Here is an 18,760-nt window from a genome sequence, read left to right as displayed (position 1 = left end):
ACTAGATGTAGTCTTAGCAAAGATATTTTCCTGCTTTGGTTTTCAAATATCTTCTCTATAACTTCCAGCTCTATTAGTCTAAAATCCTTCCTTCCTTCTTTCTTTCCTTTTGTTCCCTTTATCTCTCCCTTCTCTTCTTCCTTGTTTTTAGTTCCTCTTCTTTGTTCTTATTTTTTTTTATCTGAGTTCTTTTTCCCCTGCCTCTGAAAGATTTTCTTTCTGATCTTTTTTATTCTATATACATTTTATAATTTCCTCCATTTCAGGGCTTTATCTATTGGCTTCATGCAGGTGATTCTAATTATTAACTTTCTTTTTATCTCCAACCCATCATTTAAAATTACCTTTTAGGCTTCCCTCCAAATCAAAGTTCTAAATGAGATAAAAGGAACAGATAAACCAAAACAGTAAATTTATTCCATCTTCTGTCTTCTACAGATCAGTTATTGTGCCTTTACACACATTGATTACAAGATTCAAAACTGCTAACAGCTTTAGCTCTTTCTTTCTTGCCTCTTATAGTGAATCAACCAGTAGCCAAATCCCATTCAATTTACTCATAAAAAGAGCTTTCTCTTCCCCTTTCTCTCTGGTTTCATGGGTTCTTTTTGAGTTTATCTAATATTCTTTTGTCTTACCAATGGGAAATGTCTTTGTCTATTGGTCTTCTTAAAACAAGGCTCTGATCATGCCATTCCTTTGCTTGCTAATCATGAATAAATATATTACATACTCTTCAAAATGAAGTGTAAACTTCATGAACCTGGCACTTAAGCACCCCTCACCCTGTCATTTGTCCCAACCTACTTTCCAAAGTCCAAAGTTCTCAATAGAATAAAGTAAAGATCATGGATTTTATGTGTGTCTGGAAAAGTTAGTCTTATTCTGATTCGTGCTTACAGATTTTACGCCTAACACCAACCAGCTCTTTTGCAAAGTATTTTTGAGACTCATAGAGAATGAGACAGTAAGGGCAAGAGAAGGTAAATAAACTCACTTGTTAATAACTGGAAACACTGCCAACGGTATGTTTCCTCCAGGTAGTTTAAAAGTAGCTTTTAATATAATGGAACACAGAACATTTGAACACAAACTACTCTGTTCTTGCCATAGCTGGTTTGTCTCAGTGGACAAAGCACCCCCTGACTGAAGGGTCCTGCGTTTGATTCTGGTAAAGGACCCATACCTCAGTTGTAAGCTTGATACTAGGGATGCTAGTCTGGGCGCATGCCAATCGATGGGTCTCTCTCCCCCTCCCTTCTACTCACTCTAAAAATCAATGGAAAAAATATCCTCAGGTGAGGACTAACAAAACCAAACCCAAAAAACTACCCTGTTCTTTACTTTTATCTATTATCATCATTATCATTAGTAGTAGTAGTAGTATTTTCCTCGAGCATACGTGTAGAGTCATTCCTTATGTAATTTGTTTTAATCACCTCTCATTTTGACACTGGAAGATTAAAGTCAGTGGTGCACAGTCAGGCTAAATAACAATCTCAGAAGGTGAATAAAGAAAAATTGAATTTATTTAAGGAAAAGGGAGTGGGGGTGGGGATATCTGAAGTGAAGGGCTACACAGCACTGAGTCAAAGGGTATTGGGTCCATGGTGGCAGCAAAAGTATACTTAGGAGAGTGAAACAAGGAAGGGCATAGAAGCAACAGGAGAGCCCAGGCTGGGCTGCCTTGGCTCACTGGGAAGTCAGAGAAAAGGGGGCCTTGGAAACAGGGTCAGGAGGTTAGTCCAGGATGAGCTGTTGCTGCCCATTGCTTCCCTGGTTGCAAGTCTCATGGGGTCCCTTACAGGTTAGGGGATACAATGTCTGTGGGGAAACAAAAGGGGGAAGGGAATGGCAGGGGCATGCTCCTTGGAGGGAGAGCATGCACTGGGTCCTTTGTCCTGAGCATATTTATCTGTCTCTTGCAGGTGGAAAACTTAGGGGAGGTCTCAGGGGAGGGTCTTAAGAGAATATGCATCAGCTTTCCAGGTGTGCTCTCTCAGGGTCCTGGTCTCCACTGATTGCTTGGTGCCAGCAGGGGTCATTAGTCGCTGTAGCTGGTCCTGAGGCAGCCACGCTGTCACTTCTCTGGTTTTGCTGCTTTTGTGGGCCTGGAGCTGAAATACAACTGAAGCCCAGGTGCTATCTTTAGGGAGGGAATGTTCAGGGGGGTCTAAACCTCCTGACCAGTGATCTGAAAGATCAGGGGTCCAAACCATATGACCAGTGATATGATAGCGGAGGGTAGGTTACCCTGGGGATAAGGCTCTTCTTTTCCTAGTTTTGCCTGTTGCTAGGCATCCAGGGCTTTCTGCCCTAGTCAGCTTCTATACTTGGCCCATCATACTTGCTCTGCTCATGTCTGTCTAACAGACACCAAACCTCCTAACTATGGCCTGTAGAAAAACAACCTACATACATGGTGATGTAGAGCCCACCTTTGCCTTATTCTCTGAACCGGATTGCTTAATAAACACTCATAATACCTCTACAGGATATTTAGAAATAAAAGAAGAGTAAAAGGAAAACACTGCAGTCATGGTCCAATGTGACTTAAATATCCTGTAGAGGTATAGAGGGGGGGTATTGGGTATCCCCACTCTAAATATCCTGTAGAGGTATTATGAGTGTTTATTAAGCACTGAATATTCAATACCTGTAGCTTCACTGAAATGTCAATCTGACTATTGACATTTCCACTGTCAACTTATATCATCTTTCCTTGGTTCTTGTTACTAGGAGTTGTTGACAATGAAGATACTTTCCTCCTTTTTTATGAACCGGATTGCTTAATAAACACTCATAATACCTCCACATTTCTTGCTTTTTAATTGGTAATAGTCTGAACATTTTTTCCCAATTTTTATTATTAATAAACATTTTAAAAAACCATTGCAAAATAAATGGAGGTTGTGATTATGGGAATCCAGTGAAAATAAACTAAAGAGTGTTCTTTACAAAGCTTTTTGAGATTATTAGCTAAAAGCTTTCAATATTTGAAGATTTGAGTAAGACTGAGTGAATAGACACACAGAGGCTCTAAGAGAAGTTTATACTTTTGGATACTAAGTGACAAGAAGTTGTTGGAACCAAAATATGATCAGAGTGGGAGAAATGATATGAGTTTGGAGCAACTGAAGGAGTCATTTCAAGGTGAGATGGCAACTTGAGAATCAGTGGGAAGCCAGAGATGGAATTTATAGCTGGAGCAGATAAGCATTAGGGAGGAAAATATTTTTTTTTTCCAAGACACTTCAGACTGATTGCAGGGGAGAACGGTTGAGACCAGGGAGGAGAAAAAGGAGGAAATTGCAGTATAAGTCAAAGATGAAAAACTGTCAAAGTTAAGTGTGAGGGTTTTATCAATAGCAAGAAGGTGCTAGTTATTGAAATGTGCCACCCACATCAGCTCACCTCAGGGGAGCTAAGGTGCAAGGCTAATATGCCAGTAACAGATGGTTTTCCATTCCTTTTCAGTCAAGTGTGAAGTAGAGCTCTCTGATAGCGAGTCAACAAATAGAAGGGCTTTGAAATTTATTTGTATTTATTGGAATCTGCTATATGTGCTTGTACCTTTGGATATAATCAAACATAACTTATCTCTATGGCTTGTACATTTTCTTTTGTATTTGTAAAAATAAGTTAAGTAAGTTAAAAGATGATAATGGAAATATAGATCTTTTATTTTATTCTTAAATAAAACTTATTTAATTATAAGTTTATATAATTTATTTTTAAGCAACCACTATGTTTAGGGAATAAAGATCTTATGAGGCATGTTCAGCTCTCCATCTGCCTTCCAGGGAAACATGTTTAGTAGCAGATATGGTCATAGGTCCAGCATGGAAGGGATAGGGTGACATAGGATTTCCCTTAACTCATAACTGCAAAGTGCTTTATTCTCTCAAGTTTCAAGGACGAGAAAGCTGGCATTCAAAGAAGTTCGGTAACTTGTCTAGAGCCCATGGCTAGTCACATTGGACCATGACTGCAGTGTTTTCCTTTTACTCTTCTTTTATTTCTAAATATCCTGTAGCTTCACTGAATAATCTGACTATTGACATTTCCACTGTCAACTTATATCATCTTTCCTTGGTTCTTGTTACTAGGAGTTGTTGACAATGAAGATACTTTCCTCCTTTTTTATGACTATTTTAGCACCTTGCTAATATATTTACAGTCTACTCTCACTATTTTTCAGCTTCAATGACTGCAAATTCACTTTGAGCCTTTTAACACCTTGGCCTTACACTTCCCTAGCTTCTCACTTTCAGTAATTTGCTAAACTCTGTTGAGTTTCTTTTTCAAAACAGACTTTATTTTTTTAGATCAGTTTTAGGTTCACATTAAAATTGAGCTGAAAGTACAAGGATTTCCCATCTAGCCTTTGCCCCCACCTCCCCACACTCATAGCCCTCCCCCATTATCAGTATCCTCCACCAGAGTGATATATTTCTTAGGATTGATGAACCTACATTGATTGACACATCATTATCACTCACAGTCCATAATTCATTTTGGTACATTCTATGGGTTTGGACAAATGTATAAAGACATGTATCCACCATTATAGTGTCCTACAGAATAGTTTCACTGCTATACACTACAGATTGTCTGCGCTCTGCCTATTCATTTTCCCCCCATCCCCACCCCTGGCAACAACTGATCTTTTTACTATCTCCATGATTTTGCCTTGTTCAGAATGTCATATAGTTGGTATCATACAAAATGTAGGTTTTTCATCTTAGTTTGTTTTACTTAGTAATAAGTATTTAAGTGTTCTTTATGTCTTCTTACAGCTTAATAGTTCATTTCACTGCACACCACCTACTGGGGATCAAGCCCGTAACCTGGGCATGTGCCCTTGAGTGGAATTGAATTGATGATGTTTCGGTGCTCAGGATGATGCTCTACCAGCTGAGCCACACAGTATCTCTTCACAGGCAGTGTCACTACTATAGTTCAGAATAAAATTTTCTTTTCATAGGACTACTTTAGGGGTGTGTTAATCTACCTGCCTGTAATAGGTATCTCTCTCTCTCTAGTTCTGCTTATAAAGTGCTGTCGTATTCACTTGCTAAATATCATCTCTAGTATTTTACTTTTCCATCCAACAGCTGTCAGAGGCTTTTGTCTAATAAATAAAACTTCTTAGCTTGAAGATCTTACTTCAACCTACCATGCAAACAGAATTTTCTTTTGCTATTATCCTTCATGCCCCCTTCTTTCCAGACAAACCGAATTTTTATTTATTTTCTCTGTCAGCCTTATGTTTTCTTGCACTTACCTCTCAGGATTTTTCATCATTATTCGTTGTTCTGACAACATGATATATCTAGTCAATCTCCATGCCACTACCTCTTCCTCCTGTGCACTTATACCTGCTTCTTCTTTTTCATCTATTCTGTCACTGCCCTTGGGCTCAGCAGTTCTCCAGTGTTTCTTGCAGGAACCTCTTTTCTTTTCTTTTTTTCTCCAAAAGTTTTCTTTATTCAAATACTATATAAGATTTTATTTTATTTTTATTTAAATTCTTTATTGTTTAAAGCAGTAGTTCTCAACTTTCTGGCCCTTTAAATACAGTTCCTCATGTTGTGACCCAACCATAAAATTATTTTCGTTGCTTCTTCATAACTGTAATGTTGCTACTGTTATGAATCATAATGTAATTATCTGTTATGCAGGATGGTCTTAGGCGACCCCTGTGAAAGGGTCCTTTGACCACCAAAAGGGTCGTGACCCACAGGTTGAGAACCGCAGGTGAAGTATTTCATGAGTCTCCTTTTCCCCCCATTGATCTCTCCCCAGCCATTCCGACTCCCCAGCACATGCCCTCACCCCCCTGCTGTCTGTGTCCATTGGTTATGCTCATATGCATGCATACAAGTCCTTTGGTTGATCTCTTACAACTGCCCCTTCCACTCCTCCCACCTTCCACCTTCCGTCTTAGGTTGGACCAGGGGTGGGCAAACTTTTTGACTCGAGGGCCACAATGGCTTCTTAAACTGGACCGGAGGGCCGGAACAAAAGCATGGATGGAGTGTTTATGTGAACTAATATAAATTCAAAGTAAACATCATTACATAAAAGGGTAAAGTCTTGTATTTCAATAGTTTTATTCATTTCAAACGGGCCGGATCCGGCCCGCGGGCCATACTTTGCCCACGGCTGACAGTCTGCCCCATGCTTCTATGACTCTGGCTCTATTTTTGTTCATCAGTTTATGTTGTTCATTATATTCCACAAATGAGTGAGGCATGTGATATTTATCTTTCTCTTACCAGCTTATTTCACTTAGCATAATGCTCTCCAGGTCCATCCATGCTGTTGAACTCCCTCCCTGCATACTCCTGTTGTAAAGATCTCTCTCTTGTGGAAATCTTAAGCTACCACTTTCCTGCTTGGGAACTTTTGTTTGTTCTTCATTTGCCGAAGCAAATTTTTTTCCTTCCTTTCTTCATTCCTTCCTTCCTTCCTTCCTTCCTTCCTTCCTTCCTTCCTTCCTTCCTTCCTTCCTTTCTCTCTCTCTCTCTCTCTCTCTCTCTCTCTCTCTCTCTCTCTCTCTTTCTTTCTTCCTTCCTCTCTCCCTCCCTCCCCTCCCTCCCTCCTTTCTTTCTTTCTTTCTTTCTTTCTTTCTTTCTTTCTTTCTTTCTTTCTTTCTTTCTTTCTTTCTTTCTTTCTCTTTTTTTTTTTTTCATGGTATCCAAGTCATGGCTTTTTCAAATATTGAGATATAATTGACATTTAACATTATATTAGTTTCAGGTGTACACCATAATGATTCGATATTTGTATGTATTTCAGAATGATCACCACAATAAGTCTAGTTAACAATCATCATCATACTTATTACGGCATTTTAATGTCTTAACTCTTGTTGTACCACCATCTTTCATTATGTACTTTTTGTGCTACTTGAACAAATTAGGTTGTACACCTCTCTTTGCTTTTTCACTCTCTCTTGGAATTTTTTCCTGTTTTGTTCATCTGAGAAATTCCCAATTCATTTTTTTTTCAGGTCTCACTGCTTCCCAGTGTGGGCTGAGACTGAGCCTCTTGCTCCTTCTCACAGTATTATGCTCAATTTCTCCTCTAAGTTCTGTGTGTGTGAGTGTGTGCTATTGCCTCAAATTTGTGACTGCATTTTTCTTCACACTCCCTTTCCATATCCTACTTTTTTATTTCATCTTTTAACTGCTGTTTAGACATGACCTCCTGAAGCTCTTTCCTGAGCACCCCAAATAGAGTTAATCCGTCTGTTTTTAAGTGTTGCAGTGTTACTTCTGCGTATTTCTTGATTGCTCTTGTCATGTTGTATCGCAAGTACTACTAGTATATTAAATGTCTGGCTTTCCTCTTAAGTGTGTATCCCAGCGACACTTTATTCATGTGTAGTGTATGTATCTCTAGTATCTAACAGAACAGAGGTGCAATGGATATTTATACATTTATAATTTGGTTGAATTGAAATAAACCTCAACATACTGAGGCCAAGTGGCTGCTCCAAGTCTCATCCCGATGGAGCAGTCTTCCCCACAGCAGTCTTTCCTGATGTTTTTCTTCACCATCACCCTGAACTAGGAATGATCCCACCTTTCTCCAGATGTCATAACACCTTGTGTGCCCCACTTTTTTGATACACACAACTGGCATTTTGATATTTGGAAGGAATTTTTTTTTTTTTTCCATCTGAACTGTCAGCTCTTTTAGGGGGAAATTTTAGTTTCTGATCTTTTTTTTTTCTCTTTTTTTAAAAATTGTTTTATTGCTTAAAGTATTACAAAGAGTATTATATATGTCTCCTTTTTTTTTTTCCCCCTTGACCTTCCCCTAGCCTCCCAGTGTCTTGTGTCCATTGGTTATGCTTATATGCATGCATACAAGTCCTTTGGTTGATCTCTTACCCACCCACCTCCAATCCTCCTACCATAGCTAAGATCTGGAAGGAGCCTAAGTGCCCATCAGCAAATGAATGGATTAGAAAACTGTGGTACATCAACACAATGTAATACTATGCTGCTGTAAGAAAGAAGGAACTCTTACCATTTGCAACAGCATGGATGAAACTGGAGAGCATTATGCTAAGTGAAATAAGCTAGTTTCTGATCTTTTATCTTTTATTAGAGGCCCGAATTCGTGCACGGGTGGAGTCCCTCAGCTTGGCCGGTGATAGGGACAGATCAGGGCTGATCAGGGCCAATCAGGGCCGGCCAGCCGGGGGGAAGGACTGTGGGAGGTTGGCTGGCCATGGGAGGTTGGTTGTAGCAGTGCACTGACCACCAGGGGGCAGCTCCTGTGTTGAGCATCTGTCCCCTGGTGGTCAGTGCACGTCATAGTGACCAGTTGAACGGTCATTTGGTCGCTTAGGCTTTTATATATATAGACTAGAGGCCTGATGCATGAAATTCATGCAAGGGGCTTGGCCCTCGAAGCCGCGGCGGCTTGCCTCAGCCCTTGCAGCCATGGTGGCTTGCGTTGGCCCTCGCAGCCCCGGCTTCATCCAGAAGGTCATCTGGAAGGATGTCCGGAAGGACATCCAGAAGGTCGTTCGGCTGTCTGGTCTAATTAGCATATTGCACTTTTATTATTATAGATAATACCTCATACATATTCTTTGCAAATACTAGAAACAAAATAAATATGGGTTAAATAAATGGCTTGGTGCATAAGATTTTAATGCTCATTGCATGGGAAATCAAAGAAATTTAGAACTTTAAGGAACTTTGGGATAATTTACTCTAAAAGTTTAATTTTACCTATATGGTATCAAGTTCAAAGAAGTTCTGCCCCTGTTTTCAAGATCTCAGCACTGAAGGAAAAAAAGTGAGGATACTAACCAAAGTCTCCTGATTCCAAGGCAATGCTTTTGTATATTTCTAATTATACTACTCTGCCTCTTTAATTGAGTAAAGTATCAATGAGTCTTTTTGATGCTTTAAATTGTAATGCCTCCGATTATTGACTTAATTTTTCAATAATAATTTGTAAATTATACAAAAGATCTTTGCTAAATAAGTATGTACAAAACAATGAATTTTCCAATTGGATTAATGATTTTTTAAAAGAGGATTATAACAACCTTAAAATCAAACCTAACTGAGGAATAAGATATAGAGCTATTACAAAATGAGATCTTCATATAAGCATATTCATTGTCATTTCTAAGAAATGACCTTATGAAGAAAACTACCCTTAGAACTAATTTAGAAATGGACCACATATTCAATAGCATTTTTTTTTTTCATTTTAAAAATCAGTACAAGTATGTGATTAGTCATACATATGAATATAAACCATAAATAATATCCACTTTGGTTAAGTAACCTTATTTATACCAGCAGACAAGTTTATTAATATAGCTCTCTGACTGATTTTGCATGCTCATTGATATTTATGTATTTTGCACATGTATACGTACAAACTATATAAATGTGTATAGCATCCATTTGTCACAGTTGCCATATAGTTTGATTCCCCCAGTGAAAAATTGAAAAATAGTATACGTCTTGAAAATTAACATTGAGGGGTAAGTAAGAACATGCCATTGTTTTGTGCTCTGGCCGTGCCATTCTCAGAAAGGCAGGAGCACAGTTTCTAACTGTCTTTTCTATATATTTTTCTATTGAAAGGTAAATAAGATCTGTGGTCATCCAATCAGAACACCCACCGAAAGCCCCCGTTGTTCTTTCGATGGGAGTAAAGAGAAGCTTAGAATGAAGATCTCTACAAGAAATGGTGAAGAGACGCTTGCCAACAGAAGAAAGTAAGACATTTGTTTTACAACCAGAAAGAGAAAAGAAAGTAAGCCATTAATTTTACAACAGAATAGAATGTATTCAATTAAGTAGAACAAAATACACTGTTGAGGAAACCTTTAAAATCCAATGGTTCCTTCTTATTCCATTAATGAGGAACATAGCTGCAACTTTTGAGGTCAATAAAACTTTCTGTGAAAGGGGCATTTTCTATAATAAATATGGCAGGCCCTGGGCATATGTGATCACCATGCCCTTAAAACGTTGCTCAGCAGATCTCTATGGCTTACTCCTCTTGCTGAACTGACGCTTTACGCACATTGATTAGTGACTCCCCATTTCCCCCTCCCTATGGTCAACAATATTGTTATGTACACTAGTAAATTTGTTAATAGGGTATATCTCCTGGTAAGTATTCTTATCACAATAAAATATAAAAAATGTAACTGTAGCTAGTGTGATTGAGGACTGAAGTTTTAATTTATTTCATTTTAATTAGTGTTGGTCAATATTCTATGCAGCTACTGGCTACTGTATAGGTCACTATAACACCAAAAGAGTATATATGTGAGTCTTAACTAGGGGTTAAGACTCTGCTAAGAAAGAGATTGATATAAAGACATTTTCATCCCTTTTACCTGGAATACTGAAAATGGCTATCTGTCTATTCAAAATGATCCAACATTGAGTGGCTTGCTCTCCTAACTCACGCTTCTACCATTATACCCATCACTAGAGGCCCGTTGCAAGAAGATTCGTGCAATAGACCTTCCTTCCCCTGGTGGCCAGCACCAGTTTTCCTCAGGAACCAGGCCTTTGGTCTGGCCACAGAGGCGAGGCTTGGCTTCTCTGTTCGGGCTGCAGCAGCGAGGCTTGGCTTCTCCGCTCCGGCTGCAGTGGAGAAGCCAAGCCTCTTCAGTCTTCTTCAGACTTTGCTCCATGCCTGCATATGCAAATTAACCACCATCTATGTTGGGTTAATTTGCATACTCATCCTGATTGGCTGGTGGGCATAGTGGAGTGACACCAATTTGCATGTTTCTCTTTTATTAGTGTAGATTATTTCACATGTTAAATCAACCTTCATTAGTATCCCTTTGCTACATAATGGGCAGTTACTGAAAAACTCTTAAAACTGGAGGAAACTATTATTTAATTTTGTGTTCAGTTGACCAGTGTATGCCCTGGCAAATACTAGATTCTCAGTGCATGTTTTGTATTAGCTGAAATTCACAGTTTTATATTCATTTATTAATTCAAATAATTTCTAATAATACCTTAGGGATCATTCAATATTTTACATAGCTTACTCTCTGTAATGAGAAATTTGTTTCTTTCCTTTGGAGGGTGCTCCTAAATTGTCCCAGTCTCTCCTCAGATGGGCTATAAGTTTTGAATAAGATCTGGGTTATTGCTGGGTTATTTCTTGTAAACAAAAAAGAATTAACATTTTACATGCAAAATACCTGTCCTTTTTCTCTCTAAATATCTATGGTGATCAGCAACTATGTCTCGTGTTTGATGAATTAGTATGCTTTGGATGGGGTGTTTTTAATAATAAAACCCAGCTTAAAGGTCATGCCTGTTTCACTACCAAAATAATAAAATTACTGGAAAACCAAAACAAAGCCCAACACTTAATATGGTTTATTCACTAGCAAAACTAAGCCAATGCGGTGAAATGTTACAAAATGTCTCAGTAATAATGTGGGGCTCAAATGAGTGGAAAATTTTATTACTATCTTCTCTGGCCATCAGGTAGACCACTTTGTCACCAATCTTTCATTTTCATTATTTCTATGCCCTTGACCAGAGGGCCATCATTAGCCATTGCCTACAAATCAGGATAGACCTATCACAGAACAGTCTCATGCCCCACAAAATGAACAACCATAGATACTACAAATGAGCCCACTTAAGTATTTCATTTTTTACACTTCTTTAAAATATATCTTTTATTGATTTCAGAGAGGCAGGGAGAGGGAGAAAGAGATAGAAATAGCAGTGATGAGAGAGAATCCTGAAACACCCCCTAATGGGAACTGAGCCTATAACCTGGGCATGTGCCCTGACCTTGCATATGCTGTAACCTCCTGGTTCATAGGTCAGTGCTCAAGCACTGAGCCACACAGGCTGGGCAATTTTTACAGATTTTTTACTGCCACTCCTGAATGGAGCTTAATTATTTATCCCCTCTTGCCTTCTTTTGAGTTTAACAGGTATTTCAGTATTTATTATTCTTTTTATCCTCAGAGCTTTATGATCTTTTTTTTTCCTTTTGTTGTTGCATTAATATCACCCAAGAATATTTGTTGGTTTCTAGAGAGTGTAGAAGGGAGGGAGGGAGAGGGTGTTTGAGAAAGAAACATTAATGTGAGAGAACATCGATTGGTTGCCTCCCACATGCGCCTGAATTGGGGCCGGATCAAATCCAAAATCCAGGTATATGCCCTTGACTAGGATTCTAACCTGGGACCATTCAGTGAGCAGGCCAGTACTCTAACCATTGAACACACCAGCCAAGACGTGTTTATTACTTTTTAATGGCTATCATAGAGATCACAATATGCACTTTTAGTTTTACCATATATTTTAAATTAGAACTCTTGCCACTTTATTAAACAATGTAAGAATCTTAAAATAGTTTCACTCTATTACTCTCTTCCTATCTTTTGTACTGTTTTGTCAACAGATCTTACTTCATCCAACATTTTAACAAGCCCGAAGATGTTGTTGTTCTTTTTAAATACTAGTAGTCCCTATTTATGTACAATTCTTCACATATTTTAATTCTTTTTGGTGCTCTTTTCCTAGTTCCATGTATCCATCATGAATCATTTTATTTTAGCTTTAGTATAACTTTTATTACTTATTACTGGTGATGAATTCTCACAGCTTTTTTTGTCTGAACATATTGTCATCTTTTAAAGAATATTTTTAATAGATCTAGACTTCTAAGTTGTTGCCAGTCACACCATATTTAAAAGAACAGATGTCCAGGCCACAATGAAGTTCATGACATGACACTCTGTAAATAGCAGGGGAGGTTTAGTGGAAACACTTAACATGAGAGGTAACTAAGGTAGTAGATGCTGTGGGGGGGGGGGGGCTGCTTGACTCCCTTCACCTGGTCCTTCTACCTGCCTCCTGGCTGCTGATCACTCACAGTTGCCCTCTGCTCTGGGGAACTGTCCTCAACAGACAGGAGCCATCTGATCTGTTACCAACTGCTGCCTAACAAATCATTCCCAAACGAGTGGCTTAAAAGTGACAATAAGCATTTATTATGCATTTTCTGGGGGTCAGGAGTGTGGGGCTGCTTAGCTATAGGATTTTGACTCGGGTCCCTAGGGAGATGGCTGTCAGGTTGTCAGCCAGGATAGAGTCCTCTGAAGGCCTCAGGGGGACGGATTATCATTTCCCAGGACGGCTCACTCACACGGCTGTTGGCAGGAGGCCTTGCTTTCTTGTCACAGTGACCTCTTCATAGGACTGCTTGAGTTTCCTCTCAGTGTTGAGGCTTGTTTCCCGCGGGACAGGCAATCCAAGAGAGAGCAAGGCTGAATCTACAGCACCTTTCATAATCTAGCTTCAGAAGTCTCCCACTGTCATCTCCGCAGTATTCTGTAGGTCACACAGGCCCGTCTGCTCAGTGTGGATGGGGACTACACAAGGGCATGGAAGGAAAGATTGTTGGGGATCATCCTAGAGACTGGCTGCAGCACCATCTCATCCTGGGGGAGGGGCCAAACTCCCACCTGCCTCACCCCTTGGAAGCATCTCACATGGCTGGCATGGGAAGAAAGGCTTGTTTCTTACTGTAGGTGACGGGACCAAAGACGTGATGGTTTCATGCTTCAGCGCTCCCGGTGGAGTCTGCCTGAAGCTGAGACCACATCCCTGCCTCATGTCTTCCTGCCACTCTCCCTGGCCTCCCTCATGACCTTTTTCTTAAGAGCAGACCCTTCATGAAATTGACTGCATCCAAATTCCCTCCCATCTCAGGCACTGCTTCTAGGGAACCTGACCTGGAGATCTTTGAAAAAGTACCTGCACTGAGGGCAGGGCAGTAAGTGCAAAATAATTGTAAACTAAAGCAGAAGTATGGTATCTTATCCTAATGATAGATATTTCTCTATACTTCCCAAGCTTCTAAAAAATTACAAAGAACCCCCCACATTTTGTTTGTATATCCTCTCCTCCCCTCCTTCTACATTCATTTTATAGAGAGCCCTTCTGTTTAGTGCACTGCATTTTCCTTGCTTTATTTCTAATGTTTGAAGAAGAAAATTTCCCTTAATCAAGTCTGTCCCTGGATCTAAGAGTTGTGCTAAACTTGCTCGTGGAGTAGATCTTTTAGCTTGGAAGGAGGGTGGCCAAACCAAAGCATTGAATTGTCTTGATTATATTTTGGAGATGTGATTGTAGTCATTCTTCTACACTATTTTTTAAAAATGTATGCAACATACATATAATTAGCTAATTGAAAGCTTTGAGTTGATACACACCAGTTACAAAGATCTCCAAAAGTTGAGAAAGGCAAGGAAAAGCTTTCTCTCCTTTACACATCCAGCAAAGCATCACTGTTTAGCCTTTTGGGGCAGGAACCAAATCAGCGCCATTATAGAGGACAGCAGTCATATAGCTGTCTAAACCAGCCCAGGCAGTGATTTCCCTGTGGCAGTTCCTCTCTCTGCTTGATTTCTTGAAGTTAGCTGGTAAGAATAAGCCATTAGCAAGCTTAAATCGGTGATAATTAGCTGTACATTATTATTTCAAAGTGGCGTGGCTGTGCCAATTAAGTGGGTAATTAGGAAAACCCCAGGACAATAAATTAAGACAGAGAGTCTCAACACCAGTGCCCCATCTGTTCTCCAGCAAGCCTTCCAATTAGCCAAGCTTCTCATTTAAGAATGCACCAATTAAGGGGATTGGCTGCATGCACAGGTGTGTATTGAGGTAACAGAGACTGTCTTAGGTACATAGTAAAAGATATTTGTTTAATATCAGAGAGGATTTTTATGTGGAGGTGGGAAAAGGAGAATTTTTAGAAATGTTGGGTTTTTAATGTTTGAAGCAAAATATAATTTAAGTTGTTTTATGTGTTGTTGTTTTAATTAATTTCATTTGGGGACTTCATTAGGAATATTGTTTCATCAGGCAGCTTCATATTATTTTAATGTGTTTATTAAATCTTGATTTGAGTATTTTAACCACATAGAATTTTAATGGCATAGAACACGGACACTTTCATTTATTGAGAGTGGGGAACGAAAGAGGACACTTGAAAGAGTATGGTATAAGGCTAGGAATGAGACAGGACATAGTTCAGTTCAGGATGTGACAGTCTATGAAAGCACATAAATTGGTCCCCTGTATATCACAAAAGAACACAGTGAAGTGGTTAAAAATAATTAGTGAAACAGAAAAAATTTCAAACATAGACTGAATGAAGAATACAATATTATTTAGGATTATTGCTAAGATAGATAGACTAGGCTCATATTAAATTTGATTAGTTTAGCTTAAAATGCAAGAATGTATAGCTACATAGTTAAGCCTTATTTAACACAATACTCCTGTTGCATGTCCTTGGGTGTCTATGTTTGTTTACATGGAAAACCAGTATTGATATACTGGGCTTAGTGATGAATTGTGAATGTACATCCTCAGTGAATGAAAAAGTCCAAAGGTCAGGGAAAAGTTATCTGTTTGAGAAAAATGTAATACCATTTATAGGATTGGAGAAAGCAATTTCCAACTTATTTCCTAAAAGGAAGTTAATGCCTCTTTGAGGTGCCATTATTATTTATTATCTGTAAGTTTAATTTACTAAAATAAAGGTCATGTTCCCATTTCTGTTTAATTGAAACCAGTGCTTAGTGAGTGGTGGTAGTGAGGGCACCGAGGGCAGGGCAGGACAAGGCCAGGCTTTGGTTAGTGGGTGAGAGGCCTGGTCAGAGCAGGACTGAGGAAATGTAGGCTCCCCGGCAGGCCAGCATCAAAATTTACATGAATAATGAAGAGCAGGACCTCCGTGGGTCAAAAACCAGGCACACAGGAAGAAGGAATGCCAGAAGGTTGAGCACACATATGGCAAAAGTTTAGGCTAGTGGTGCCTAACTTTGCGGGTCACGTATCCCACTGAGAATTTGATAAAAAACTTCCCAGGAAAAGTTCATAAACAAAAGCATGCAAAATTTTGTGCATTGAAAAGTAATTTGACCAATATTAAAAAATAAAGATTTTACAAACTGAGTTTTCTTAAAACCAATATTAAAAATAAAGTTTTTACAAACTGAGTTTCCTCTTACTTTCTAGATATTCATGGAAAAATTAATTACCATTTTATGAAACATCTGAAACTAAATCCAATCCATAGAATAATAAAGTAACATTACACACTCCTTGTGCTGAAAGAAGAGATGGCCTCAACTATTTGATGTGAACTAGAAGTTGAAATCATGATTAATCTTAGATGTGGCTGCATGCACATGTGTGGTATCGAACAGATACCCACTTTTAGTTTTGATGGTAACAATTACTGAACATTCTAGGCACAATGTATGTGGCTGTCAGTGGCTGTAATTAGAACTCACACAGTTAGCTTGCTTAAATGAGGATAGGCTTATTTCAGGGAGCATGGCATTTATTCTAAATTCTTCAAGTTATATCAATGGCCTATAATGCGTTGGTCCTCAAGTTAATTTGCAACATCTGTAATGTTGAGGCTGTCCACTTAAAGTTAAAGTGACGAGAAAGAAATCTCAAGTTTCTCACTGCAGAAAAATGTAAAAAACATTTTTTTTTCTCTCAGCCATACAAATAATGACCATTAAGTCGGATAGTTCTCAACCTTAGTGATATGTTCTGCCACCCATCAGAAATAGGGAACTACAGTAATAACTGGGTCACATGTGAGTCTCATTTCCCCCCAAAATGAGACTTACTTGAATAACAGGAATAAAACTGCAGACTAAATTGCCTCATTTTTTTTCCAAACTCTATTAATTATAGATATCCTGACCTAGAGTCCAGGAGCAGAAGAATTAGCACTGAGAGATGTATAGTAACTGGAAATGTGAGCGGGAGCTATTGTACCAGGCATATATTGTCCGTCAATCAGATAAGTAAGTTCATGGATGGAGGTAAATAGGAATAGCTGATTGGAATCACAAATGGAAACAAGAAAAAAAGGAAGGAACGAGGAAGAAGCCCTTCTATTGGCATGGTATTAAAGGAAAGGTATTTTATTAATGCTCTGCTAGTGCTGAGAGAAGAAAATACTCTTCAAAGTGTGTTCTCTTGTCCTCCAAGTAATGGAATTTATAGTCAAAATGTTAGCAACCACAGAAAATTTATCAATTATTAGCAAAAAAAGTAATAACTATCAAGATTTGACCTAAAATGCTGAATCTCAAAATATAAGGACTCAAAGTGACTTTTTGTGTGAATGACCTATATTAGAATCCTTAGATTTGTAAATACTCTATTTGGCTAAACATCTTTGTTAATCTTGAACCAATCATGTGCTCAAAAATATTTTCTATAGAAAAATTAGTATTATACTTTTTGAAATTAGTAAATTGAACAAAAATTGCATAATTTTATTAAAAAACAAAATTATGAGGTAGGAGAAATTATATCACATCTCAGAATCGATGCTCAATTTCCCTAATAGTATCTCATTTCTTTAAATATTAGACACTTGGTTCAGTGTTTGGTTTTATAAATGAGTAAGGCCTTTGTTTAAAGTCCTTTCTAATGGAGAACAGAATCTATGCATTTTAAGGTACATTTTTACAACATGGGTAAACGAGATGAGAACTGGTTTTAAAAACCCAGTTTTGACATCAGGTTTAAATCATTCTTTTTAGAGGAAGATGCTTTCAGAAAGGGACCTTTTTATTGGGACATTAAATGATAATAGAGGTTTATTGAAAAGTGAGAAATAGAGGTGTCTATACTAATTGTACAGAGAGCTTGGGACGTCCAGCTCAGGGTTAGTATAAAACCACCACCAGAGAGAGCTAACCATGCATCACCTGTCAGAAAAGAATCCTTTGAAGAGGGTAGCTAAGGACATTAGCATATTTCCATTTCCCCTTCCCATTCCTTTCCCTGATGCTCCCTAACCTACCACCCATCTTAGCTCCTTCAGCTTTGTTGAGAAAGCACAGTCAATCTTCTAATGAGGGGAAACCGTGCCACATGAACAAGGAGACTTCCTATGAGGAGCAAAAAACCTGGAATCATTTAGTCAGGAAATAAAATCCTTCTCTTAGAGAACGGTGTGGATCCTCAGGTCACAGCTTCCATAATGAGCAGTGAGTTCAGGTGGGGTTCAGAGAGCAGACTCTCTGAGTTACTCCTTTAGAAAAAAAATTGCATTTTTCTTTTTAATCAAATCGGAATGCCATGTGCGTGAAACACATTCATGTTTGTGAGGAAGGTGCCTGGTGCTGTATATTGCATGGCTTCTTAGTATCAATTACACCCTCTCCTCCCATTCTCCATACATCACAAAATCTCTCTAGAAAGTGGCCAAGAACCTAGATTTCGTTTCTCTCTATAGCTGATCTAACTATAGACATGGAAGTATTTTCAAATGTGTACAATAAAAACTATTACTGCTATAGAATAGAAATCTATAATTTTTCTAGTTCTAAAAATTTATAAAAATATTTTGTCTAATAGAATGACTTCGTTGAGAAGAAAAATGATTAAATATGGATTCAGTATAGCAAACGAAAATAGAACTTATCTAGGAACATGTAATTATACATTTCCTCTGCTGAGCAAGAGACTGACATTTTGAAAGTCTACTGTTTGACAACTGTGGTCAGACATCCCTGCAGGGGTGAGCCTGCTCATTAGCGCCACATTAACCTTGACTTTGCCTCAGGCCATTAACTAGCAAACTGCACGTTTGACCTTTGTTCTACAGATATTTTCAAACAGTGTGCGAGGCACTGCTTTTAATTTGGGTTCTGTGTTATGTGTAG

General features: G+C 38.5%; 1 protein-coding gene across 1 annotated transcript in view; it reads left to right on the top strand.

Annotated features, from left to right (window-relative positions):
• GPC5 (glypican 5) overlaps positions 1–18,760 on the top strand; it is a 1,310,602-nt gene that overhangs the window by 281,640 nt on the left and 1,010,202 nt on the right. Inside the window, exon 4 of the mRNA XM_036301000.1 lies at positions 9,630–9,763. Within this exon, the coding sequence (XP_036156893.1) occupies positions 9,630–9,763 (134 nt within the window). The remainder of the gene's footprint in view (positions 1–9,629; positions 9,764–18,760) is intronic.

This window comes from Myotis myotis, unplaced genomic scaffold (genome assembly GCF_014108235.1).
Source record: "Myotis myotis isolate mMyoMyo1 unplaced genomic scaffold, mMyoMyo1.p scaffold_m19_p_3, whole genome shotgun sequence".
Classification (NCBI taxonomy): domain Eukaryota; kingdom Metazoa; phylum Chordata; class Mammalia; order Chiroptera; family Vespertilionidae; genus Myotis; species Myotis myotis.
This window is presented reverse-complemented; position numbering and strand designations above follow the sequence as displayed.